Source organism: Solea solea, chromosome 20 (assembly GCF_958295425.1).
Source record: "Solea solea chromosome 20, fSolSol10.1, whole genome shotgun sequence".
Lineage (NCBI taxonomy): Eukaryota > Metazoa > Chordata > Actinopteri > Pleuronectiformes > Soleidae > Solea > Solea solea.
The window spans coordinates 18,444,319-18,471,319 of record NC_081153.1 but is presented as its reverse complement, the minus strand read 5'-3'; the positions used below and the strand labels follow the sequence as shown (position 1 = coordinate 18,471,319).

Below are 27,001 nucleotides of genomic sequence, written 5' to 3'. Positions count from 1 at the left end.
TGAGCGTTTGCGTGGGGGAGGGGACCCCTGCCTGCGCATCACTATTGACTGTGTGTGTGTGTGTGAGTGAGAGAGAGCGTGTGTGTGAGTGGATGGCGTGGGCTTCTCCTCTCCTCTTTCCAAACCGCACAGCAGCATCATCATCATCACCACTCGCTCCAGAGCAACAGCCTCGTGCGCATCATCACCTCCATCCTCCTTCTCATCCTCATCATCTCCACCATCTCCAGCCTGAAGAGGGACCACACGCGCGCACGCAGGAGTAAAAGGTGAGATTATTAATTCGCTATTTCGTTAGTGGCTTATTATTATTTGTTATTATGTGTGTGTGGTTTGAATGAAGAAGACGTGATGATGAGGAAGAAGACACGATGGGCGTGTTCTCCTCACACAGCAATTAAGATCGATCCTGTGAATCGAGTCTGTATAATCTAATCCGGGACGTGACGAGCTGCTGCCTGTGATTTCTGAGAATCAACACAGATGACAGGAAGCAGACAATGGGCTCTTCATCAGCTGATTTATATCATAATCCGATTGCGTTCTGTTCCCTGCGTGTGTAAACTGACATTAAACGACGAGGCCCCTTTTTTTTTTCCTCCTCTCTCACTTGACTGATCCGATCATATTTAATCAGACTGCGTTATCCTTCCACTTAATTGCTACTCGTGAAAAATAACAGTCGTGTAAGAGCTGAGCACAGATGTTGCAGCCTGTCGTTAAAGCTGAATGTGGCTGTTATAATCTGATGTGGTTTTTTGTGGCTGTTATAATCTGATGTGTTTTTTTTGGAAGGGGGTGGGGAGTTGTTTGGCTGTGGCTCATATAGGGATATCTTCAGGTGTCCGTGTTTATCCATCACGACTCTTGACTGTAAAAGCTTTATTAGCGCATGTGATGATGTGATGGCTGTCTGCTCTGCTTGGCCTCACAAGGAAGTGGTAAACTGATGCTGATTGATTTTTTTTTTTGAATGAGGGTGGAAAGGGTTTTTTTAAAGAGAGGAGGAGGAGAGAGGGAGGCAGACGAGGAGAGAGGGGGGAAGAGACCAGGGAGCAATAATTTCCATCCTCCTCATCCTCAGGCCTTCCTCCCCCTCTCCTCTCCTCTCCTCTCCACTGACAGACATGGCCGTGTTTTGCAGGCTGCAGTGGGGCTGAAGAGATGCTGTCAACTCCACAACAGGATGGGTACAGATGAAATGAGGAAGTAGGAGAGGAGTCAGAAGTGTCTTGTTTATCTCCAGGGAGATTCTTGTGCCAATTACAGAGAATAAAAGGTGCCGAAATGACAGCGGCGTCTGTAAAACAAGACAATCCAAATCTGTTTTATTGCCAGGGATTAGCTTTAAAGGATTTTTTGATACATTTGGTGCAGAACAAACACCGAGACAAGAGGTTGAGTAAAATGCACATGGAGTAATAATTGGGCATCATAATTAAGGCTTTTGTGTATTTATTTATCGTTCCAGGATTGAAAGAAGCGGCAGGATCTACCAACATTCCTGTTAGATTTACAGATTAGTGTAGAAACAGTGCTGTTTTTGCAGGGAAACTGCTCATTTGCTTGCAATTGGTTCATTCCAACCTAGATTCTCATTCATCCAGGTCGTCGTTCTTTAAAGTTACTGCACTTTAGTCCAGTTGCTGCCGATTCTCTGAACTGTGGAGACATCTTTTCAAAGGGATTAAAGGCCCTGAAGAGCAGTATTGATTCACTGTGGTTGACATTTAAAGTTATTCCCATGTGCAGAGTCGGATTATTATTAATCTGGTCTCCTTTGTTGTCCTCAGTGAGCAAACACTGACACAGGTGATGTCAGTCACTCTGGCTATCCCCCCCCCCCCCGAAAATGTCACAGTCTAGTATCCGAAATGTGAATAACAAAGACAGTAATGGCTGGATTCCATTTCGCTGCCTCAGTTTCAGGGTCTTATTAGTTTCCATGCTGCAGAGTCGTACTGAAACTATAATCCGTTGTTAATATTATTAGTTACAGCTGGGCTTTTGCCACCATATCGCCATAAGGCAAAGTGAAACATGAGTGCAGGTGTGTGTGTGTGTGTGTGTGAGCGCCTCTAAATCAAACAGCTCTGTTGTTGTCTTGTTTGCTCAAGGCCCCATATGCTCATATTATTTTAGGCTCATGTGCTTGTGTTTTGCCACTGATACATGGTGATCACAGACGTGCAAGCGTGTGCTCCCATCTGTGACGTCACTCGGTTAGAATGGCACGCTTCAGCCTGCTTGATCCAGACCGGCCCGGTGTACATATCCCCCCCTGTCACGCTGACAGCAAATTTAGACGAAGAAGAAGAAGACGATGAAGGCTGAGCTCAATTTAATGCAAACAAATGAGTCAAGTGTCACCAGCATAGACTTGAAACTGTTCATTTGATCTATTTCTGGGACTTCACAGTGCAGCGTGTGGGGGTTTTCTCTGAGTTCCCATCTCACAGTCCAAAAACATGCAGAGGTTAACTGAACACTCCATGTCAGCTGGGATTGGCACCAGCTCGCCGTGACCCTCGTGCGGAGGATAAACATAGATTTTTACTTTGGTTTAATGCGTTTATTTGTATCAGGAACAGTGTATAAAACACAGTAGTTTCACTAAATGAATACAGGCTTTGTACCAGATTTAGCGACCAGCTAATTTCCATCTGTTGTCCCCGGGCAGGAGAACAAACACAATTAAATACAGCACACACACACACACACACACACACACACACACACACACACAGTGACTGGCATAAGCGTGCTATTATTAGGTGATTTGACAGGTGACAAATTGATCTGTCAAGAAAAGATTTGTAGAAAGAATATAAAAAAACAAGTCAGTAACAAAAAAATAATAACGTTTTAGTTGCAGTCTGAACTGTGTCCTTTATATAAAAGTATAAAAGTCATACATAAAGACTGACAATATTACATCCAATCAGTTAAATTTGGGGTTTTGCTGATATTTTTAACACAAAAATATTTCATTTCTGTTTTCTGTTTCATCATCGAACTGAAAGGTTTGCCTGAGGCAACGTTTTATTAATTTATACTGTATGTCTCAACCTTTTGATCAAGTACTCTCTCTCTCTCTCTCTCTCTCTCTATATATATATATATATATATATAGTTGCAGGTTATTATCTATCCTCTCGTTTCTCACTTTTAGGAGCAGATTATGTATCTCTCACAGAGGACACTTAACGTCTATACTCAGCAGGCCTATTTCTTTGAATTTCTTTATTTCTTTATTTGAGGAAAGGGACAATACATATTAATACACAGTAAATATGCCAGATTATAGCCTGAGGCTAATTGTAATCCCTTGGCAGGTTGATGTTATTAGGGCTAACAAATGAAAGAGAGCGCTCACAAAGATACAAAAGTTACATAAATATACATACACAAAAATAGACAGCTGTTAATAATAAAAGTGGATGACACAAAGTACAATTTGGGGATTTTAACAACAGTGTTTTTTGGTTCTTTAATCATGTTGGTTTTACTGTTTGGCCTAAATTTATGTACCAAACTCATTTTTGAACAGAAAAAAAGTCTAATATATTGTAAAATAATGAAGGGATTTGAATAATTCCAGGGTTTGAAGTGTTGGAAACGGGATAATAGATAGAGGAAGGAAACATTGGCTCTATTGTTGCATTACACGCTGCATATCAGCAAAGAAGAATCCGCCAGGCCTTGTTTTGAAGACGTGGGTCACAGTGAGCACCGCGGCGACGCCTGTTGTTTCACTGCACCACAAATTTAAAGTGACACGCTGCAATATTTCACAGTGTATTAACGTGGAGACATGTGGCTGTATATCACCACTGAACTGTACCTGTCGCTGTCTTATGAACGTCCTCATGTGACGCTGCTACAGACGCATGAATCAGTTTTCCTACTTCTCAATTTCAAGCCTCATTTATTTCCGTACACAGCGCTGCTAAATCAGCAATCAATCGTTCACTTTTTTCAATTGAGGGATGTTTATGATCTTTATTTGATTAATCCAGGAAGTGAAGATGATGGTTTTCTTCCATACTGACGACGCGTTAAAGAGCTGACACTTTAGTGCAGGACGGGTCGACAAGGGTTATCAGAGGAACAGATAAATACAGAATAACTCAAAGACCTGTTATCCTAACCTTGCATCTAATATAAACCGGATCATGATCTCAGTCACAACAGAGTTGAGTCATGCTGATGGTTTTCTCGACGTTTCCGCAAACCGCAAAAAAACATCCATTACAAACCACTCTCACTGTTCTCGCCGTTCAAGCCTTGATTTCCCGAGCCTGTAGTTAGTGCTGGGCTCTGCTCGTGTGACTCAGCAGAGAGAGAGAGAGAGAGAGAGAGAGCACATGCTGCACTGGCATGGAGGAAGCAACAGGTGGAGTCAGGGCAGGCATCTTCTGGAGGGGGGTGGTTATTGTGTGATGAAAAAAGAGGTGGGGGGGGGGGCAATTATTGGGTCAAAGAAAAATGGAGTTGTAAACAGTGTATTATTGAGACGACAGGCCTCCCCCGCTCTTATGTACACGAGAGCTGAATGTTTCTTTGGTAAAGTTTTGTGACTCTGCTGTTTTTTTTGTTTGTATTTTTACGCACGCATTTGTAATTGTTCTGTGTCTCTGTGCAGGCATTTTGTGTCTCTTTATAGTCATTTTACGTCTGTTGCTGTTTCCGTGCAGCTGCTTTGCATCTGAGTGGATGTTTTGGAGTCATTTCATGTCTGCAGTGTGCAGTTTGTACATTCTCCCCGTGCGTGTGTGCGTGGGTTTTCTCACATTACTCCGGCTGCCTCCCACAGTCCAAACACATGCACATTGAGGATTCTAAATTTCCCATAGGTGTGACTGTGTGTGGTGTAACCTGCCTCCTGCCCAGTGTCGGCTCCCCCCTGCAGCCATCAAAAGATAAGCAGTAGTTGGTATAGAATGAATGAATGAATGGATGGATGGGTGAAAGTTGCCATGTTTTCTCTGTGGTAGATCTGCACCAATCCATCGTCTTTCTGAATGCATCTCTTCGTGGCCGTTGTGCATCTCTGTGCTCATTTGACATCTTTTGTGATAGAGGTGTGACCACAGTGCACTCTTTCACAATTATTACACTGAAAAACCTACTTTCTGTTTTCATTTTCTCTCCAGACACAAGAAGAGCCTGTTGCCGCGTCAGGTGTGCTGAGAGTCAACTCTTCAGGTCCGTGAACAAACTGAAGCACCGGAACTTTCACGCGGCCTCTTCACACAACCTTTGACCCCCTTTTGCATCTCCTGAACCTCTGTAAACATGGAGGACGGTTACCAAAACCGGACTGCCTTCATTAAAGGTGCCAAAGACATTGCCAAAGAAGTCAAGCGGCAAGCTTCCAAGAAGGTCGGGCGTTCGGTGGACCGGGTGAGCGACGAGTACAGCAGACGCTCCTACAGTCAGTTCGAAGAGGACGATGATGACGACTACCCGACGCAGGGAAGCCAGGATGGAGGTTTCTACCGCGAAGACAGCCAGGCGGCCAATGAAGATGAGGGCGGCCACAGCGACTCTACAGAGGGTCACGATGAGGATGACGAGATCTATGAGGGCGAGTACCAAGGAATCCCCAGGGCTGAATCAGGCAAAGGAAGCCTTGCTGGTGGCCCAGGCACCATCGGTGATGGAGCTCAGCAGTTCAGAGACATCGGGGCGTCTGAGGCCGAGAGGAGGAAGGACCAAGAGGAGCTGGCTCAACAATACGAGACCATCTTGCAAGAATGTGGTCACGGGAAATTCCAGTGGTGCCTGTACTTTGTGCTGGGGTTGGCTCTCATGGCCGATGGCGTTGAGATCTTCGTGGTCGGATTCGTCCTGCCCAGTGCTGAGAAGGACATGTGTCTGTCTGAACCCAACAAAAGCATGCTAGGTAAGACTGTTAGACACGTGACTGTGTGTGTGGCCAGAGATGTTTGTAGAAAAAGCTGCATTTCCACGAGAAATGTAGCCCCAGGAGCCTTCTTCATTTTAATGAAGGAGGCTCCTGAAGACCATAAAGATAAAGCTATCATAGTCTATCATAAAACTGAAGTTGTTAAATTGTTGTGATATATAATCAGCTGTTCTCAGTGGCCCCCTATGAACTTGAGGCCCAAGGCTTTGCTTGTCCATGAAGAGCAGCTTCACATTTCTGTTGGTACTGTATCTGCTGTTCCATCCATATTAAATGAGGGTCCACATTAATGTCTCACATTACATTCCTGGTCGTGGACTCAGACTGTAGGTGCACTTGCACTCTGGTTGGCTGCTGGACACGAGCAGGCGTGTGTAGTATGACCAGGACCTAAGCGTGATCTTTAAAGGTCATAATCAAACAGCAGCAGTGAGACAGAAATACACAATTCAGGAAAGACTCATGAAAGAACATGTCAAATCATTCACCAAATAGTTTAAAAGAAAAAAGGCATTTTGTATTTTAAGTCATTTTCTTTGGTTTTTCTCCCTTTTCTCAGGTCTGATTGTGTATTTCGGGATGATGGTCGGGGCTTTCCTCTGGGGGGCACTGGCGGACCGGATAGGTCGTCGTCAGTCTCTTCTCATCTCGCTCTCCATCAACAGCGTTTTCTCCTTCTTCTCCTCCTTTGTCCAGGGATACAGCACTTTCCTCTTCTGCAGACTCCTCTCCGGCGTTGGGTAACGGCAAAAAAAAAAGACTATTTTCTATTCTGACCGGGGCCTTTTGACTCGTGTTTATATTGAGTGCATTCATCGAGCAAGACGACGCAAACAGACATAACTGGAAAATCCGGTTAATATAATGAGTGAATGCAAACACGGAAGAACAGAATGATCAGATATCATCGGTAAACATGCATAAATAGTGGCTGAGATAAATACTATTGTACATCTCTATCAGAACTAGTTATAAATCAGATTGAACCATTTCAGGTTTAACAATGTAATGATAACGATTGTTAAAATAGATGTTTTTGGTATCTGTTCATTCTTTTAATCTCAGTCTTTATTGAACACTTCTCGGGTTTAGTGAGTTGGCAAATTGAGAAGCTGAGGTAATTTCCCTTTACCCTCAAATCAGTAACTTTGTCATTAAGCTTCTTTTCGGTAAGTTTGGCACCATGGTGATGGAGTAACACAAGTGTGGACACCTTAAAGCTTTGGGAAGCAAATAAAAACAAACTCAGCCTGTGTCTAAACTCAACACAGCAGTTGCTCTAGTTTTAACTTGGATTTGAAGTCATTAGCTCATTATTCTGGGACGTCGTCCACTCTTGGCTCATCTGGCGTCTGATCTTTGCAGGATCGGTGGATCAATTCCCATCGTGTTTTCCTACTATTCCGAATTTCTGTCCCAAGAGAAGCGCGGCGAGCACCTGAGCTGGCTCTCCATGTTCTGGATGATGGGGGGAATATACGCATCTGCTATGGCCTGGGCTATTATCCCACACTATGGTGAGTACAGTAATATATACATGGAATTAAAAGGTTACTCGTGAAGAAGTTTCCAGTCTTTTTGTAAGCTTATCTATCTGATTGTTGGCTATTGTTGTTCATATTCTAGATCTTTTGTTTTGGCAGCAGATGAAGTGATTGATAGAACTTGTAGGTTTAAGCTCATTTGCTGGTGAATGTCTATCCACAGACCGTGTACTGTGCTTCATAAAGATCTATGCTTTCGGTATATTTGCGGAAAACTGACGTCTTCTTTGAGGTGTGCAGTGATTTCTCTGCGTCGGTTTGCTTTCATCTCCTCAGGTTGGAGTTTCCAGATGGGCTCTGCATATCAGTTCCATAGCTGGCGTGTGTTTGTGTTAGTGTGCGCGTTTCCCTCTGTGGCAGCCATCGCTGCCCTCAGCGTCATGCCAGAGAGCCCACGCTTCTACTTGGAGGTAAGAGTCAGCTTCATGTCAGGCAGTAATCACTGATTTCACTCATCGTCAGTCTCCTGGGGTTAAAAAACACACATGTTTCTATTTATGTTGAAAAATCCAGAATGGCAAACACGACGAAGGCTGGATGATTCTGAAGCAAGTCCACGACACTAACATGCGGGCAAAGGGATACCCAGAGAAGGTGTTTTCTGTGAGTATCAAAGCACAACAGTCACTGGACAAAGTGACCTAGTTATCAGATACATAGAGATCATTTTGTATAGTTTTATTTGTCCGTGCATAACATCTGACTGAACGAACGCCTCTGTCAAGGTCACAACAATCAAGACGGTGAAACAGGTGGATGAGTTGGTGGACACCGGCACTGACACTCCAGTCTGGCAACGCTACAGACTGAAGATTATGAGCCTCTCCCATCAGGTGAGTGCAAATGAGACAGAAACTCACATATACAGTAAACAAGTGGATATGACGCTGAAGATGCTGAGATCTTTGTTAGGAGTGAGCAGGATGGACGGGATCAGGAGTGAGTATATTTGAGGGACAGCTCACATTGAACGGTTTGGAGATAAAATAAGAGAGAGTAAGGCTCACGGATGTTGTGAAGGAGGACATGAGGACACTTGGTGGAACAGAACAAAGATGGAGGCAGTGGGGATCTGCTGTGGAAGAGAGAGAGAGCGAGTGAAGAACTCTTTGGCCTCCTGTGGGGCTTGTTTGAGTAAATATGAGTTTTATGGCTGTGCAGGTTGCAACAAAAATGTAACCAAGCACCCCACAGCCTCTTTTATATTCCCCCGGAGAATACGGCTAAATCACTGCTACATGCAGTGCTGCAGTTATTATGCATTTTTTATTGTTCTTGAATGAGTTAAAATCATCTTTATGTCGTGTTGTACATTTTTTTGCAGCACCGTGGCGCCAGCGTGGGGCTTGATTTCAAATAGCTTTCAGCCTACTTTCACACACACACACACGCCTACATCCTCCGTCTTCTCAATCTGCTACTGCACCTCCAGCTTAATGGCCACAGAGAAGTAGTGAAAATGTGTACATGTTTTGATGAATCAAAGGAAACCTGTGTTTTCCTGTCCGTGTGTTTCAGATCAGGAACAACATTGTCGCCTGCTTCAGTCCTGAATACAAACGGACAACCTTCATGCTCATGGCTGTTTGGTTTAGCATGTCTTTCAGGTAAACGTAAGACTCACAAAAACGTTGTCAAAGACTCGAGTTAAATCTCCATCCTGACCCGATCTGTTTTTGGACTCGGACTTGTCTACTTTGCAGCTATTACGGTCTGACCGTGTGGTTCCCAGACATGATCAAGTACATCCAGAAGCAGGAGTATGACTCAAAGACAAAGACCTTCACCAAGGAGCGAGTGGAGCATGTCACGTTTAACTTCACCCTGGAGAACCAAGTGCATCGTGAAGGACACTACTTCAATGACAAGTAGGCGACCGCAACACAGACGATCTTTCATATATATGACATAAAACTCAACCCGAAACGTTTCTCCTGTTCACCAGGTTCCTCAACCTGAAGATGAAATCCATGGTGTTTGAAGACTCCGTGTTTGAGGAGTGCTTCTTTGAGGACATCACCTCCACTCACACCTTCTTCAGAAACTGCACCTTTATCGCCAGTTTGTTCTACAACACAGGTAAATAAATAGCACAGACATGGTGTTTGGTCCCGCCATCTCAACACAGTTATTCTGTTTACACCTGTTCATGTGACCACTGTGGAGCAGCACATCAATGTGTCATTATTAATTTAGTAGTGAAACAGCATTATCACTCACCTGGAGTCACTCAGCAGATGTTTAGTCCCATATTTGCTCTGACTCCACCAACCCTGAGAAAACATTTACAAACTTTCTCTAATAATGAAAAGCAAAAAGGGAAATAAAACTCTCTGCAGAGAGCCGTGACACTGAAGCTGTAAAAGTAAAACAGTAAGTGAAGAGGCACTGAAGTGCTCCGTGGACCTGAGGGGGTGATCGTCGTGCCGTTACCAACATCACGGTGAAATAATTCACTAAAGTTTCTTTTGCACATTGCGAGGTTGTTGGACGCTCCTGATTTTTATCTTTTTTGGCAGCGGCGCTCGCTCCTGCGAGGAGCTGTGGCTTCACCATGGCAACAGCAGCACTGTGTGTGTGTGTGTTGTTAAAAGCAGATGATATCGTGACGCCATGTTGCCCGTTGTGCGCCGAGCAGAGTGTGAAAGAAAACGACAAAAGCGGCTGAATGCGTCAGTGACTCCTGCAGGAAAACAATTCCAAGGAATATAATACCAAGGAAAAAAAAAAACATGAAACTGTGCATGTGTTTTAATTTTAATTTTAATTTCAGCGATGATCACTGTCACCCCCAGAAAAACATTCATCACTTTAGGTTTAATATGAATTTTACAAAAAAAATCAAAAAAAATCAAAAAGGTCACAGTGCTTCAGCAGCTCTGCCTCCATGGCAACACTTTGATGCAGTATCATTGGGTAACACTGCAGCAGAACAGTTACCATAGCAATGTAAACAAATTCAGCCCAAGCTTTTAGAAGGCAGTTTAATTGGATTAGATGTGAGAGTGTGTCGAGAATGAGATAATGAAATCCAAAACACTCTCTGAACAAATCTATATGTTCAGAAACATTTACATTTACAGATTTGATTTAGTCTGGGTCTTTTATTTTACTGATTTAACAACGCCTCAATGATGTCAAAAACAGCAATGTGTTAACTGGTTACGAGTATGTCCACTCATATGTGCCATATTTGTCTGTTTCCCTCTGAAATGGAACATTCATTTCGATCATTCATTCATTCATTCATCTTCTACCACTTTATCCTCCACATGAGGGCCACGAGGGGACGACCCCAAACTAGTGATTGAGACCTTTAACCCCTCAGGAAAATGGTTTCTAACGTTATAAATCAAGTTAGAAATAGGGCCATTTTCCCATAAACTTCCACTCAATCAGTTATTTTTTGCAACCAGTGGAGTCGCCCCCTAGTGGCTATTCAATATACTCTCATTTGCTGCTTGGCTTTAGAAGGGACTAAGACAGGGGGTGTCCAAACTTTCCTATTTGATAACGTGAAGATTAGGCCAATGGTCCTTTTTTTTAAACATTAACATTGACATATGCACAAATGCACTGTTTTATAAAAATGTGATTTTCATTGTCACAGTTATCATTTTTAAGTGGAAATGTAAAGAAAAATTGCCTTTCTTTCACATCTGAAGTCAAATAACATAATATGAGTGTATATAGCTGTCTGTTACAGGTGGGTTTCAAACCCAGGACTCTGGTTTTGTTTTAAAGCATAACTCCTTACCAGCTGAGCTAATGGAGGCGACGTTTGACCAGAGGCCATTTTTGGTCCAAGTCCGTCCCTGGCCACAAATAATACATTATAAAACCGGAGCTGCGGGCCGCACAACATCTCACCGAGGGCCGCGATTGGCCCAAAATGTACAACTAAGATAGAAGCATTGACTGAAGAATTGACTCTGATTTTGTGAAAACTGCAGCCCTGGTTTGTTGTTAAGAGTTTTCCTGCTTGAAACTGTGGTTTATGGTTGCGATTTTCTTCCCCACGAGCCTTTGAATCAACATGTCAGAGAGTCATAACCGGGAAAGACATCTGAGAAGCTGTGCTCTGCTGCCGCTATCATTCCACTGCTGAAGCCTTGACAGATTCCCTGTGAATCTCCCTGCGTCTCCTCTCCAATAATTACAGCTGCAGTAACTCCTCATCAAAGATCCGCTATTTTATGTTTGCATAATTTGTTCAAGTTTATGATCACTCAGCACTTTTATGCCTCACTCTGGTTCTTAAAAGTGGTTTTGGTTATTGGAAGCACTTTTTATTGGTGTCTTCAGTAAATCTGCTGCTGATGTCGACAGTGAAGTATAAACAGAGCGTAACGGGCCGTGTAAGAGTGACGAGAAGCTGTCTGACCTCTCCTGACCTCCTCTGTCATCCTCTTTACTTAGTGTATATTTAAAGAAGTCTGGGAGAACAAAAGTGATTGTGTTTGATTCCGTTTTTTTGTTTTTTTTCATGTTTAGTCTCAGCCTTAAAGGAATGTTGATTAAAAACAGATGCTGACGGAGGACTGGTCGTGTGGTGGCTGTGCAGATGTCCTGGCTGCGTTCGCCGGGAGATGATTTCATCCCATCTTTTCCTGTTTTAGGAAAAACTAATCATTCATGTGAGACTGTAGGTTTGGCCTCAGACGTGAGGGGGAATTCAGTGAAGTCAGATGTTCTCAGGCCCAGAAATATAAAGACATGCTTGTTGCTCTTCCTGTAGTAATGATAGAATAAAGAAAAGTAAGTGCACATTGACTGTTCTGACTGTATTTAAAGTCATTACCCTGACAACATATCTTAGAAGAAGTAAAACGAGATTATAATCCATTAACACAGAGACACTTGCAGTGTTAAAGCAAGGCAGTGAGTTTAATATCTAATCAAATGAGATACAAATACAAGTAAAAGAGTTAAAGTGAACCCTGGAATAGTATTAGATTTTCAGCTTCTTAAATGACATTAATCTGCTTCGGGCCTGTGTGAACAAAACATTTTAACGTTTAAAGTAATCTGTATATTTAAATATCTAAATAATAGTTATTTGGTGGTCTTCTGGAGTTGAAGATTGCTAATTTAGTGCACATTTACACACAAAGTAAAAACTTGATTTACTTGTTTAATTCATGTTCAGTATCAACCCACTTGAATGAAAAAGTGTAAATTATTATTAGGACACTTATATTAACAGGTTCTGCCCTCTAAAGTAAAATAAAAACGCAGATAAGAGTGACTCATAACAATTGTATCAATAAACTGATTTGGGGACGGTGTCATTGTGAAGTTATGGAAACAGTGATTCACATTTTTATCATTTTTCTGTACATGCTATGGACCAAACAACAGATTGATTCATGGAGAAAATAATCACGCGAGACGAGGAAAACAATCGTATTGTAAACGTATTCCTCTCAGCTGTGTTCTATAAGTAAGACATACGTATTATGGGCAAAGTAACTCATTTTATTTGAACATGTTATTTTTTCTCTGTTTACCAGATTTGTTCAAATACAGGTTTGTCGACTGTAAACTGGTCAACAGCTCATTTATCCACAACAAGGAGGGCTGCATTCTGGACTTCAGCGACGACTTCAACAATGCCTACATGATATACTTTGTCAACTTCCTGGGCACGTTGGCGGTGTTGCCTGGCAACATCGTCTCGGCTCTGTTAATGGACAAAATTGGCCGTTTAAGGATGTTGGGTGAGTGTCATCGCGCAGATTGTTCACTTGCAATCAGAGAGAGGGCGATTTGAACTTAATGTGGTTGTCGTCGTCGTTCTCTCCAAACAGCGGGATCCAGCATCATATCCTGTGTCAGCTGTTTCTTCCTGATGTTCGGCAACAGTGAGTCGGGAATGATCGCCCTCCTGTGTCTGTTTGGCGGCATCAGCATCGCTTCGTGGAACGCGCTGGATGTGATAACAGTGGAGCTCTACCCGTCTGATAAGAGGTAACATGAGAGCAGCTTTTCCGAAAACAGATATAATGCTGTCAATGGGCTGAATCATGAAGAGATCTAAATCTTTTGATTAGGTTTAAGAGTCGAGGTCAGCATGCAACATGGAGTTTAATGATTTGCCAATCTATACATTGGTTTTAAAATAGTTTCCTGTGCAGATGCAGTTGTTTGTCTTTGACCTCTGCAATGTAACCTTTTTTTCCAGATTTAGGTGTCTGTGCAGGTGTAGATTCCACATTTAATGTCGGTGCAGGTGAAGCTTATGAGGATATAGAAGAAGGTTTATTTGGTGGCAGCACCTCGAGAGTGACTCCCATAATTCATCTCACTAGTAATGTAAAGTGTAAAGTAGACCTGTGAATCCTAGAATCCTGGAAACAGGGAGATAGAGATTTGCTTTAGACTCACCTTGGTCCATCCATCTTCTACCACTTTATCCTCCACATGAGGGTCGCGAGGGGTCGCTGTGCCAATCTCAGCTGACATAGGGCGAAAGGCGAGGTCACACCCTGGGACAGGTCGTCAGTCCATCACAGGGGCACAAAGAGACAAACAACCATTCACTCTCACACCGTTACGGTCAATTTAGAGAGTCCAATTTACTTAATCCCCATATTGCATGTTTTTGGACTGTGGGAGGAAACTGGAGAACCCAGAGAAAACCACGCACACATGGGGAGAACATGCAAACTCCATGCAGAATGGCCCTTGTTCCGACCGGGTCATGAACCCCGGGTCTTCCTGCTGCAAAGGCACGAGTGTTAACCACTGCACCAACCGTGTGGCCCTCATCTTGGTCCATTTAAGTTTTATTGATCATTTAAAGGTTAATCTATGTAAAATATTCTTTTCTGGTTTGATCATTATAGATACACTGTTTTGCCAGGTCTTAATTACTGGAAACATGTGTCATGTTATTGTCTCCTCTGACATGTTTCAGCTCATAAATGCATGTTTATATTCTTAGTACAAATAGTGTTGTTCAAACACACACACACACAGAGAGCAGCAGCTTAATTGTGTTCATCCCTCTCTTCTTTTTTCTTTTAAGGACCACAGCGTTTGGCTTCCTGAACGCTCTCTGTAAGGTGGCGGCCGTCCTGGGCATCAGCATCTTCCAGTCATTTGTCGGCATCACCAAGGCCGTACCCATCATATTTGCCGCTGGCGCGCTCGCTGCAGGTAGTTTCCTTGCAACCAAGTTGCCTGAAACACGAGGCCAAGTGTTGCAGTAAAAGAGATGGCCAGCAGTGGGCAGCAGAGTACAGCTGGAGTGTGTTTGACAAACCAGAGAGATTCAGCGCTGCCCCATCGCACACCAAGAGAATAGACTGCCATCCCATTGTAAGCCCAGAATCCTTTGAAATATGGATCGAGTCTTTCAAAGTCCAAACAGACCCACAGAGATTAACAGAAGAGCACACAGATGTAGAAATAAACACCTTAATTCAGCTGTGCTGTCAGGTTTGATCCGATCTTTAACAAAAGTGTGCTATCGACAGGGTGAAGTGGAAATGTGCTGTTAGGATAAAAATGTGAAAAGACAGAGTGGTCAAATGAAACAGAAAAAAAAGCCATTTCTGGAGGGACGTGTGACACAATTTCATCCATTTTTGTGACTGTTTTTCTTTGTCATCTGTCCTCAGTCACCGGCTTTCAGTGCTCATAGATGTGTTTGTAGATTTCCCTTTGAAAAGACCGTAAATATTAACTCACAGGTCGATTACGTTTCTCTAAAAGCACCAACGACCCTTCGCCCCCCACTGAGCACTGCAGATTTCTACTACATTACATAAAAAGAAGACTGGAACCAGACACAGAAAGTTTCATTCGTCCTGGTTTAGTCTCGTCTTAAAAAGCTCAAAACATATAGTTGAAGTGACATTTCACAGGATTCTCAGTCGTAAATGGGACTCGTTCCTCTGTGTTCAGTGTTTTCCCTCCTTGTCGTTGAACCCTCCAGCTGTCGCAGTCTTCTGATGCACACGTCTGCGTCACAGGGACAGCTGTGGGACGGATTTGTGCTGTACTTAACGTGAGAGCAGATACACAAGTGTAATATTTGCTGAATTATTTGCACGAGTGTGTTTTATGTCAGTGTGTGAGTGTGTGTGTGTGTGTGTGTGTGTGGGAAAGTGTGATTCATCCCTGTAGACGTCAACATTTCATGCAGATCAGACTAATTACATTTTGTTAATCAAATCAAATGATTTCTAACGCAGTAGCTCAGGTGTAGTAAGAATACTCAAGTACGTCTACAGCTAATATCATTTTAGCACCACTGTACCACATTATTAGTATTGATTAGCCTTATAATGAAAAAAGTCACAAGAGCGTTAAAGTTCATTTGACTGTGGTTAAAAGTCAAAGTCATATCATGAGATTTTTCCAAAGCGACTTTGTGTTAAGATTTATGCTTTGTTGACGTAGAGGGGTTGTTTTTTCGTTTTCACTTTGACTAAAATGACACAGTTTACGCTCTTAAATGTCCCTTGTGCCCCCTAGAGGTCATGATATGACTTTATTGGCGTTGTAAGCACAAACAGGACCAAAAAAAGAAAAAGTCTGATTAAATCATGAACATAGGCACAAAGAGAAAAAACAGACTATGAAAAGAAATTAATTTTTAAGGGCTTAAATGAGTTTGGTCACTGCCTCCACATCATATCACAAAAAGTGAAATCTTTTACAGTGCTTCTGCATAGTACTGTTAAAAACTCTTTGAACTAAATTAGACAGAATCACTAAACGAGTTACTTAGCTCACTACTTCACTATCATTTCTCCAAAGGTATACATTAATATGTGTGCTGACAATCAGTGAGTGAGTACATGTGTGCAGTGTGTTGACTATGGATGTATGTGTGTGTGTGTGTGTGTGTGTGTGTGTGTGTGTGTGTGGGAGAGAGACGCAGAGAGACGTTTTTGTTATTGGAATTGTTGGACATTGGACATTTTAGGAAGTTCTTTTCACTTTTTAATTTGTTAGCTTAGCTTAGCCTGAAAGAGGGGCAAACAGCTGGCCTGGCTCTTTGCAATATTAGCAAACAAGAGCCAAACCTGCCCATTAAACCTGGGCCCCATAGTAATAATAATAATAATAATAATAATAATAATAACAATAATAACAATAATAACAATAATGAATTTTATTTATAAGCGCCTTTCCAACATTCAAGGACACTTTACAAAGACAAACAATGATAAAAACAGACAACAGGACGACACAGTAAAACAGATAACGGAGTGAAATTATAGAGAGTAGGCTATTTTGAAGAGGTGGGATTTGAGTCTGGATTTGAAGAGGGGAAGAGAGTCAGAGTTGTGGATTCCAGAGATGGTGCTGAGGCGGGCGAAGGGCACAGTGAGGTGGATTTGAGGAGGAGGATCTGAGGTTGCGATGTGGAGGAGGTCGGAGAGACACGGAGGGGCGAGGTTGTGGATGGCCTTCAAAGCATACAGGAGGAGTTTGAATTGAATTCCGAAATTAACTGGGAGCCAGTAGGATGTAGGGTGGGGGTGATGTGGTGGAATGAGGGGGTTCTGGTGATGATTTCTGGACCAGGCCCTCCAGGCCATATCATGTGGCCCACCACTTTTAATCGAGTTATAATGGAATTAATTCTGTATGTTTTTGTTTTCTTTAGTAATAGATTGATTTTGCATTTTGTAATTGTGAACAATATATTATTCCATATCAACACGGACACTTTTATTTTGAAATTCTGTGAAACATCTATTATTGTGATTGCGTAATTCTGCGATATTACTTTAAATACATCTGACTAGACTCTATGCTCAGTGGCCCCAAGGTCATTTGAGTTTGAGAGCCCTCTTGTGGTATCAATTTTCATTTAACTCTCAAACGAGAGTATTTCCCCAAATGTCTTATTGTCTATTCCTTTAATGTTGTCACTCTGAGGATGAAGTCTCTCTTTTTGCTGATTGCGTGCAGAGTCTTGTGAGTGTGCTGTGACTGTGAACGACTTTGTTCCATCGTGTTCATGCGTGCGAGGCTGTCTGGATGTCGTTGCCGTGCGCATGTGTGCATGCGTGTATAAGCTGACTGTAAATCGTCTGTCACATATTTTTCTACTTTTTTCTGTTGCGGTATTTTCATCCCTGTGATGAATACAGCTCAGATGGGGACCACGGAAATATATTTAGACAAGAGGAAGAAAAACAAACAAACAAACATCCTAATGCAATATATGCAGTGCAGACTTTATTGTGTTGTTCTTCATTATGGACTCTGGTGCTCTTTTGCTGGAACAATTCAGTCTTTCAAACAAATCCCACGAGAGATAACTAACCCTGGAGATAACATGCGGTCTGTTCTTCCGGTTAGAAACACGATAAAAGGATCACATCTTAAATTAAGACGACTCCACCCTCCAACCCTTCTGTATTCAACCGATTGTGACGCATGTTTGTATCGTATTGTCTGACTTTTTGGACGTCCTGTATGCCAGCTGTTTTTGTCTAAAGCAAGAACTTGTGTTTTCATTGTTGTATGATGACATAGATTTGTTGCTTGCAGTGATTGTTCTTAATCAAAGTGGGGTTAAAATTGGTAAAACTTGAGTATGTGTTCATGAAAGTACGTTAGTGGTGACTGTGACTCCTTGTTTACCTTGGACCCAGGTAACTTTTTGAATATATTCATATATAAATATAAACTGTATATGCCTGAATTTCTGAGGAGGGCGCTTTTACTTCGTGCAATTCGTCTTGCAGAGGTACAAGATATAGCTGTGGAAGGAAAAGAACGGGGGTAATGCACTGAGTGAAGGGAGCTGAAAATGAGCATCAATTAATCAACCGATTTGAAAGAAACGTGTTTGTCCCTGTGAGTCCATAAAAGCGGGAGAGCCGAAAGCAATTAAGCGGAGGCTTTCTCTGAGGAGACGGGAATATTAAACTCAAAAGGACCAACTCACCAAAAGAGCATCCTATGTCAAATTGAAGCTCCTGTCCAAAAATGTTAACTATGTAATGTTAATATGTGTAAAAGTTTATATTCCTACATACAGATATTAGATATATATAAACTATCAAAGGGTTATTGGTTTGAGTTTTATCTCCAATGATAATGGCAGTGGTGGTAGGTGGTCAATACAGCTAATTCAGCCTGAAGACTTCCCCTAATGATGATAAAGTGGTGGTCTGATAAAGGGGATGGAGGACTTTTTAATGGCATGGTGTGTGATCTTCTCAACTCTTAAGAGCACACAGATCACTCCCGAATGAATCAGGACCGACCCATGCCAGAAAACAACTCCTTCATCTGCTCAGGACTGAACAGTGTCGTCTGGACCGAACGAAGGAGTTTTGTGTTATGTTTTTTCAAATTTTCTTTACTTTGACTCTGACCTGTTTATTAAATGATTTCAAGTTCTACTCTAAATGTGAGTTAAATTCAAAAATCAGTGTACTGTGTGTAGGAACTGTAGATGTTTGTATGTGTAAGTATGGAATTTGTGGAACAAAAGATCAAGGAAAACAATTCCTAAAAATATGACACAAAAAATCTATGGCGTGTTGTCTTTGTGTTTTTGTAAATAACTGAAACTCTTGGTGAATTCGGTATTTATTACTTCTGGATATTGAGAATATTTTAGTGATGCTGAAAAGGTGCTGTACATTAATTTATGTGAGAGTTGTTCATTGAGCTGGGATTTGCACTTCAGTGCCATTTGCCCAGAGACAATGATAAATCGTCATGGAAATAAAACTTGGAAGAAAAGAAGTCATTGTTTGCATTACAGGGTATGACATCTATTCAACTGTAACTCACATTTGTCTTCTAAAATAAGTATTGACCGAAATGGTCCTAGACCTTTTGATCCACTGCGCTGATCACAACCACAGTGCAAGATGTTTCAATTTGTGGTGTTAATTAGTGAAATTGCGCCATTTGTGACTTCACCAAATATCAGGCAGGGATTTTGGGAGAATCATTTGAAGAGCCTCTTTGCACAGCAGCCATTTTGAGCAGTTTTTGCTGGAAAGGCATGCTGGTTCAGGACAATGAACCAGCAATCACCTTGAAATTGAAGTAAAATGGAACTTGGCCATCACCAATTTGATGATTTGCCCCTGTGGTTTTCAAAATGGCTGCTGTACAAATGTACCACTTTTGTCATACCAAAAACTACTGTTTACTACTGCAAAAACTAGTGTTTCCCAACTTGTATCTCCCCTGATGCCCTACACCAGGGTTTCTCAATCCTGGTGCTGGACATCAGCAGACCCTCCTCTCAGGTGTGTTGGAGCAGGGAAACCTCAAAAACATGCAGGGCAGTAGGTCCCCAGGACCAGGATTGAGAAATCCTGCTGTATCAGACACGTTTAACAATGAAGCTGGAATTGATTAATTTAGGTTTGGTCACCATCCTTCATCACCATTTGAAAAGGCAGCTGCTAGCTCTATTTCTCCCACTGCATGTCTGTTTTGCCCACTTGCTCAATATTAGGTAAAGTTCTCATTTCCTATACGCCGATAGATTTCAGTTCAGTCATTGACCAACTGCTCAGTATTTTAGGTTTCAACAGGAAAAGCACAGATGTTACTCTTTAAATAGCTCATATTTTAGAAAACACCTGGTAATCTGAATATGATCAGGACAGTGAGCCAGTCATGTCAGCATTGTAGCCAGCTTCTGACTTTCTGGCTCAATAAATCTTTTCCACAGCTGATAAAGTGGCTGGAAATAGTCAATACAACCACTTGCTTAAAAATGCATGCATGTCACAAAACTGCAAAAGAAGATCTAAGAAATGTCAACTTAAAGATTTTGAAATGTTTTATTCTTCAGTCATTTATGATTTTTTTTTTTTTTTTTTTTTTTTTATATCTTAAGTTACATTAAAAGACCTGTTGATCACATGACGGGGTAACAAGCATAGAGAGCGATGCCACACTGGTTGTGTCTGTTCCGAGCCATCTTGATGTAGCCCTCCTCTCCGTATTTTACACCCCAACTACAAAAGAAACACATTAATAAATCAAGAAAATCCCCCCCAAAAAATATAAAATTTTCTAAATTAACATTTTAAAGACCAACCTGTTTTTGACCAGCCAGTAATCATGTCCTTGGTCCCTGCCATAGCCCACAGCCAGCACACCATGGTTCACATTGTGAGTGCATTTGCGGTCCATGTACACACCTGTTCATCCACACAGGTGAGGGAAAAAAAAAAACAAGCAATGATAACGCACTTTCTTTCAGACTAATATTAAACTTGAGGTGGTTAACCCTCACCGTGTCGGTAGAAGACAAATTTTGGCCTGGAAGCATCAATCGCAACAGAAATGGGGCCAATTTTAGCCAAAGCTGTTTTTAACGCAGACTCATCGCCCTCTGGTAGCAAGACATAGCTGGAGCAGCTAGCTGCATGATCCTGTGAGCTATACTTACATTTACCACGCTGAAATCCAGAGTAATAGGAAGCAGAGTTACTATATGCACAGCATTGACCACAGTTAAGATGCTGTTACTGTTGACCATAGGACCCACCTTGCCAGTATAGGGGTAGACTTTATCAGAGGCAATACCTTTGTTTTTAATGACATACTGGAAGGCATTGATCATGAAGCCACCATTGCAACCATGGTTCCCATATCTTACAGAGCAATCAACCAGATTCTGAGGACTGAGGGACTTCAGGACTCCTGTAGTCTTCTTCAGTTGCCCCTCCAGAGCTCCAACTGCACTGAATGCCCAGCAAGAGCCACAAGAACCCTAGAAATTGAAATGACTCAGTAATGACACATAGTTCAGATTTCTATAATAATAAAAAAAAAAAAAAAAAAAAAAAAAAAAAAAAAAAATCCAGCTGTTCAGTGTTGATGTGACGCTTTACCTGCATTTTCACCTCAGTTACCAGGGATGTATCCCTCCAGTCCAGTGACACTGGTAGAGAAGAACTGGTGTCACTGAAGTTGGATGGATTCCTCTCCAGGTCAGATGGCACAACAGTGCCCGTTAGTGTTGCCATGATCTCCTCAATCGTCTACAAAACATCAACAGTGGTAAGTCAATCCCAATAATTAAGAGCCCAAAACATCCATAACTAGTCCACTCACCAGGTCTCCTAAGTGATTCATTGCTAGTTCATAGGTGTGTAAACCCAGCGATGCTTCCAGGTTGTGTAGGTTAATCATTTCCAGGTTATCTTCCCAGATCTGCCTGCGACCCAACTCTTCAATCTGGATCACAGAACATAACGTTCACAAATATTTAACAGCTACATTCATTGACGTTGTGGAAGAGGGAATCCCTAATATTCCTCAAGATGGAAAAATGTACAGTGTGCCAACAGAGAAATGTGATTACTTGGTTATGAGTTATTGGCTAATCTAGACCTTTTACCTCATGGGAGTAAAATTTCTGATGCATCTTTTTCCATAGTGCCCAGTGTTCATCCAGTTGTGAGCTGATGGCAGCCACTGCAAACCTACACAAGATGGTGAAAAGCAGGTTGCGGAGCATGTCTGGATCTGGGTGAGGGAGAGGAGTCAGTGGAAAGAAGCACACTGCAGTGAACGGTCAGAAACTAGTTAAACATACTTCAGTAAATAAATCTATTTGCAGATTAACCTGTTCAGCCCTGACGCCTATAAATACATACCTAAAGTAAATTAACTGCTCCACAATATTAAATGTCCATATGCGTGTTCTTGGTGTCTAAGGACATCTGGGAAGTCAGAGAACTTATAACCAGTGATAGAAATTGTGTTTGTTACAATGGCTGAGTAAATTTGAGTAAACCACAACAGATGCCATTCAGCAACTCCTTGACTACAAATATACCAAATGTGAGATTCAGTAGCTTCTCCTCTATCAAAAAGACTACAAAAATGGCTGCACTGCATCATTTTCATCTAGTCCAACATTCCAAATGAAGAAAGTCATTTCAAAACATTCATTTTTGCACTTAAATACACAGTCAGAGTTATTTTGCAAGTATTAGGGTCTTAACTTGAGCAACAGTTAAAGAGAGAACACATTTTTACAATGTTTTTTTTTTAATAGCAGATGAATACAATGGTAGTTTTCTACTTAAAGGGTTATGGTATGCATTAGGGTGCAGAACGCAGAGGTGGGGCATTAAAGAATTTTGGCAGGTAAAGAACTTCAATTTTGATTGTTTATACTCGTTAAATAGTCAATGTTTGGCTATGTTTAGTCCCCTTCCTTCACACTACCAGCATTTGAAATGGCTGACGCTGGATTTCATCCATTACACGTCCCGCTTCTCCCCCACTTGTTCAACATTTTAAATATTTGGACACATCTTAAAATCTACATTCTCATTTCACACCCTCCTGTGGAACATTGGGTTACATTTTAAATGTCACAGCACATTTTAGGATGAGTCACATCAGCCTGGTAATGTGAACACAGCCTAAACTGTCAGGACAGTGAGTCAGACAGCTCTACCGTAAAACTCAATCTTTTCTTAAGAGGGTTATTTACACCTCCTTTCCCTACAGTGGCATGACAAAATGTCTGCCATGAAAAAGGCCCTCGTGTGTGCACAGCAGTCAGCTTCCAAATGTTGGGCTTAATATAGCTTTTCCACAGCAGCTTAAGTGGCTTAAAAACCAAAAGGCTGCATTGAAAAGTTCCTCACTGTGATGACGGAGATAAACAAGGTTAATATAAAAAAAAAAAGAAAAACAAGAACATGGCCTACCTGGAGCAGACAACCTGAGAAACAACCTGAGCTGAATCTAGAAGAATGTTCATTTATCAGCCTCTCACTCGTCATCACACCTGCAGCTCATTAACTCACTGATTTCTGGCCACTTCAGTGCAGTGGGAAACCAGTGTCTCTTGATGGGGTGACTGCCTGAATGAATCTAAGCCCAATATTCAATCTCATTTAGTTCTTTTATTTTTTTTCCCCACCTCTCACCAGGCCCTGAGGGAAATCTCTGGCTTTTCAGCAGTTAAATGCTGCACTTTGTTCACCAGCTGGATGCTATCTGCTGCAGTTAGTCAGCACTAATGCCTTTACTGGTATTATAGGCTGCTTTCACTCAAAGTGCTACCGGTTTAATGGCTGCTAATTCAAGTAATATACTGCTTTTACACGACTTCCCGTGGTTTTAGTGGATGAACTGACTCTGAATTCTAAAGGGTTGTTTTCTTCTTAGTGCTTTTAAAATAATCACACAACTGTTTGTGCCACCTGCAGAGAAACATTGTGGGATGTGAGGAGAATTTCAAGGAAGAATGACACGAACATAAATACAGCAGGTAACATATACAACATATACAATACTGTTATCCATAAGAAAGAGAAGCAATACAGTCCAGTACATTAATTTATGTATTTAGCACCAATACAAGTATTTTGAAATGTATAAATATTTATATAAACTTAGAAGCAGTAAAATTCAAAACAACTGTTCATTGTGAGTGTGATCTATAATATCTGCAGAATTGGAAAGTATTGAATCACATTTACTCGTGTTACTGTAATTGAGTAGGTTTTTTTGTGTACTTGTACTTTTTAAAATGTGTCACTTTACTTTTACTTAAGTATGTCTTTTGAAAGTAATTCACTTCACTACGCTTTAAATCAGATCTGTTACGGAGTACAACAATGTTGGCCTGAATTTAAAAAATAAAATTAATAAATAAAACATAAATAAATCACGCACCGAAAACTTTGGATGATAAGGACAGGTGAGTGAATGGTGAGGACAGGTGAACTGGCGTTAATTAAGGTCCCTGAGTGTGTGAGAAAGTTAAAGTATTTGTGACCTTTGACCCATTTTGACTGATGCATTCAGTGTTTGTACAGATTTGCCTTTAATTTAAAACAATTTATGTGATATTTGTGTCCCCTTGTCCTTTTTTCAAGACACAAGAAAGAACCACAACCTTGTTAAAAAAGTAACTAAGTAACTTTCACTAAAGTAAAATGTTCTATCTTGAATAAGTTTTTAGATCAGTACTTTTACTTGTACTTCAGTAAAATGTTATGAAAATAGTGGCACTTTTACTTGAGTGGAATATTTCAGGACTCTTTCCACCTCTGAATATCTGTTGTAATTTGGAGTTAGTGGGTGATATTATGAATTATAATGATTTAAAAAAGCATTTATTTTTATATTCAAAATATGAAATACTAAGATCCAATAAAATCGAGGTGTGTCCCGTGTGTCTATGGTAGTTGTTTGGAGTCAGTCGGTTCTTTGAAGTGTAACTGAGTGAATATCTGTAGAATATTCAAACAGGATTTATCTCCACCAATTTGCAATGGTAACAAACACTTAAAATACACATATATAAATATATAAAATACAGTGTAGCAGAGGAACATTTTGGTGAAATATCCTCATGTGTTGTGTTTTTGACATTCACAGTTCAGGTGGTGTTTTCACAGTGTTGGGTAAACTGCAAAGCTGGCGATGCCACAGAGGTTATTTTTATTCTTTGCCAGTCGTATAAAGCCTTCCTCTCCCCATGCAGTTCCCCAACTGAAAACACACACAGACACACACAGAAAAGGTTTAATATGTAATATGATCACATTTCTTCTCACAGATGAGATGGGGTTTTGAACCGTCAAAAGGGAGCTGTCACCTGTTTTTTATGAGCCAGTATTCTTGTCCCCTGTCCGTGCCATAGCCCACAAGTAGAACGGCATGATTTATTAACCTTGGGTTGCAGCCAGAGGCGTTGTATAAACCTAAAAGATTTAAAAAGCTCAGTATCATGTCAGCGTGAATGAGGGAGATCATAACATGTCTTTGACTCTGTCATTGCTGATGTCTGACACAGGAGTTTTCTCAGATTCCAAAAAAGCATCCAAACTCAAAATATGTTAAGATCTGAACATGTGATTGATAACATTCACTTTGACACATTCACAATAGTCCAAATTTGAACACACGCTCAGATTTTAGCATTTTTTTTTCCTCATACCTTCCTTCATAAGTAAATTTTGGGATAAATATGAATACTGTGATAAAAATGTTTTAAAGCCCTTTAATACAGGGCCTGCAGAGGACATCACATTGTAACACACATACAGTATATAAAGGAAAATAATGATTGTGTTGAACATTGCATTTCCCTTAACCCTTAGAACACAGAGCATGTCAGTTGATTTTTTCCATTACTGTGTTAAAACATTCAGTATATACAGAGGCTATAAGAATGTGCAATTTAAAGTGTCTTATATCCTTGATTTCAACACAACCTAGAGACAATCTGATGGAAAACAAAACATTTTTCACCAACTATATAAACACACCTGAGAAAAAAAGTACTCAAAATGTTCATAACTCATAAAAAATAAATCATAACTTTGACACAATGACACGTTAAAAAAACGGTTAATAGCATATATACAGTGCTTTAAATATTCTTATTTTTTACTACTTTACTTTAACATAAAATAAAAGAATGCCATGACAAAAGTGTTATGTAATCATTTACTCAGAAACACAGCCTCACCTCCTCTGTACAGATGGAAGGACGGTAACATAGCGTTCACAGCCACAGCCACGGGTCCCACTGATGCCACCGCAGCCTGTAGCGTGCGCTCGTCTCCCTGAGGAAGGATGTGAAACCTGGAACAGTGTCCAGCTTTTCCTTTGACGGAGTAATGACATTTCCCATCCTACAAACAGAAATACGATCATTCTTTACGTTCTTTAATTTCACATCAGTGTAATTTACAGTTTTTCTTAGATTCCCTCTTGCCAATGTATGATGTTCAGGGGGCAAATTTATCATAGACTGGACAAGTTTTTATTTAATTTGCAAACTTAATGGTATTTATTGGGGTTTAAGTCTAGGAAAGCCGTATATTTAGTCATACTATAGTATGTTGTCCAAAATCACTCAAAAAAGTCATACTATAGTATGTCGTCCAAAATTGGTAAAAAAGTCATACTATAGTATGTCGTCCAAAATCACTCAAACAGTCATAGTATATAGTATGAAGTCCAAAATCGGTCAAAAAACTCATACTACACTATGTCGTCCAAAATTGGTCAAAAAAGTCATACTATAGTATGACATCCAAAATCGGTCCAAAAAGTCATAGTATAGTATGTCGTCCAAAGTCGGTCGAAAAAGTCATACTATAGTATGTCGTCCAAAGTCGGTCGAAAAAGTCATAGTATAGTATGTCGTCCAAAATCGGTCCAAAAAGTCATACTATAGTATGTCGTCCAAAATCAGTCCAAAAAGTCATACTATAGTATGACATCCAAAAACGGTCCAAAAAGTCATAGTATAGTATGTCGTCCAAAATCACTCAAAAAAGTTGTGCTATAGTATGTCGTCCAAAATCACTCAAAAAAGTTGTGCTATAGTATGTCATCCAAAATCACTCAAAAAAGTCATAGTATAGTATGTTGTCCAAAATCGGTCAAAAAAGTCATAGTATAGTATGTCGTCCAAAATCGGTCGAAAAAGTCATAGTATAGTATGTCGTCCAAAATCGGTCCAAAAAGTCATACTATAGTATGTCGTCCAAAATCAGTCCAAAAAGTCATACTATAGTATGACATCCAA

At 40.9% G+C, this 27,001-nt stretch overlaps 3 protein-coding genes across 3 annotated transcripts in view; 1 reads left to right on the top strand and 2 right to left on the bottom strand.

Annotated features, from left to right (window-relative positions):
* Positions 1–18,988, top strand: LOC131447029 (synaptic vesicle glycoprotein 2A-like). Its single transcript, XM_058618489.1, has 13 exons — positions 1–269; positions 5,157–5,908; positions 6,492–6,672; positions 7,298–7,449; positions 7,753–7,886; positions 7,990–8,079; positions 8,202–8,309; positions 8,995–9,083; positions 9,180–9,344; positions 9,422–9,555; positions 12,990–13,196; positions 13,287–13,446; positions 14,507–18,988. Exons 2-13 carry the CDS (start codon positions 5,299–5,301, stop codon positions 14,688–14,690), a joined length of 2,214 nt encoding a protein of 737 aa, XP_058474472.1. The 5' UTR covers positions 1–269; positions 5,157–5,298; the 3' UTR covers positions 14,691–18,988.
* Positions 18,989–20,300: 1,312 nt separating this feature from the next.
* Positions 20,301–23,944, bottom strand: LOC131447680 (cathepsin S-like). The gene is made up of 8 exons (XM_058619636.1): positions 23,157–23,944; positions 21,830–21,957; positions 21,544–21,666; positions 21,321–21,470; positions 20,975–21,199; positions 20,720–20,885; positions 20,522–20,624; positions 20,301–20,438 (listed from the first exon to the last, which is right to left on the bottom strand). The coding sequence occupies exons 2-8, from the start codon at positions 21,947–21,949 to the stop codon at positions 20,339–20,341; spliced, it is 987 nt and encodes a 328-aa protein (XP_058475619.1). The 5' UTR covers positions 21,950–21,957; positions 23,157–23,944; the 3' UTR covers positions 20,301–20,338.
* Positions 23,945–23,970: 26 nt separating this feature from the next.
* The window catches only part of ctss1 (cathepsin S, ortholog 1), a 43,864-nt gene continuing 40,833 nt past the window's right edge, over positions 23,971–27,001 (bottom strand). The window contains exons 6-8 of the mRNA XM_058619635.1: positions 25,934–26,099; positions 25,058–25,163; positions 23,971–24,951 (exon numbers count right to left, since the gene is read on the bottom strand). Coding sequence (XP_058475618.1) covers positions 24,852–24,951; positions 25,058–25,163; positions 25,934–26,099 — 372 coding nt within the window. The 3' untranslated portion in view covers positions 23,971–24,851. The remainder of the gene's footprint in view (positions 24,952–25,057; positions 25,164–25,933; positions 26,100–27,001) is intronic.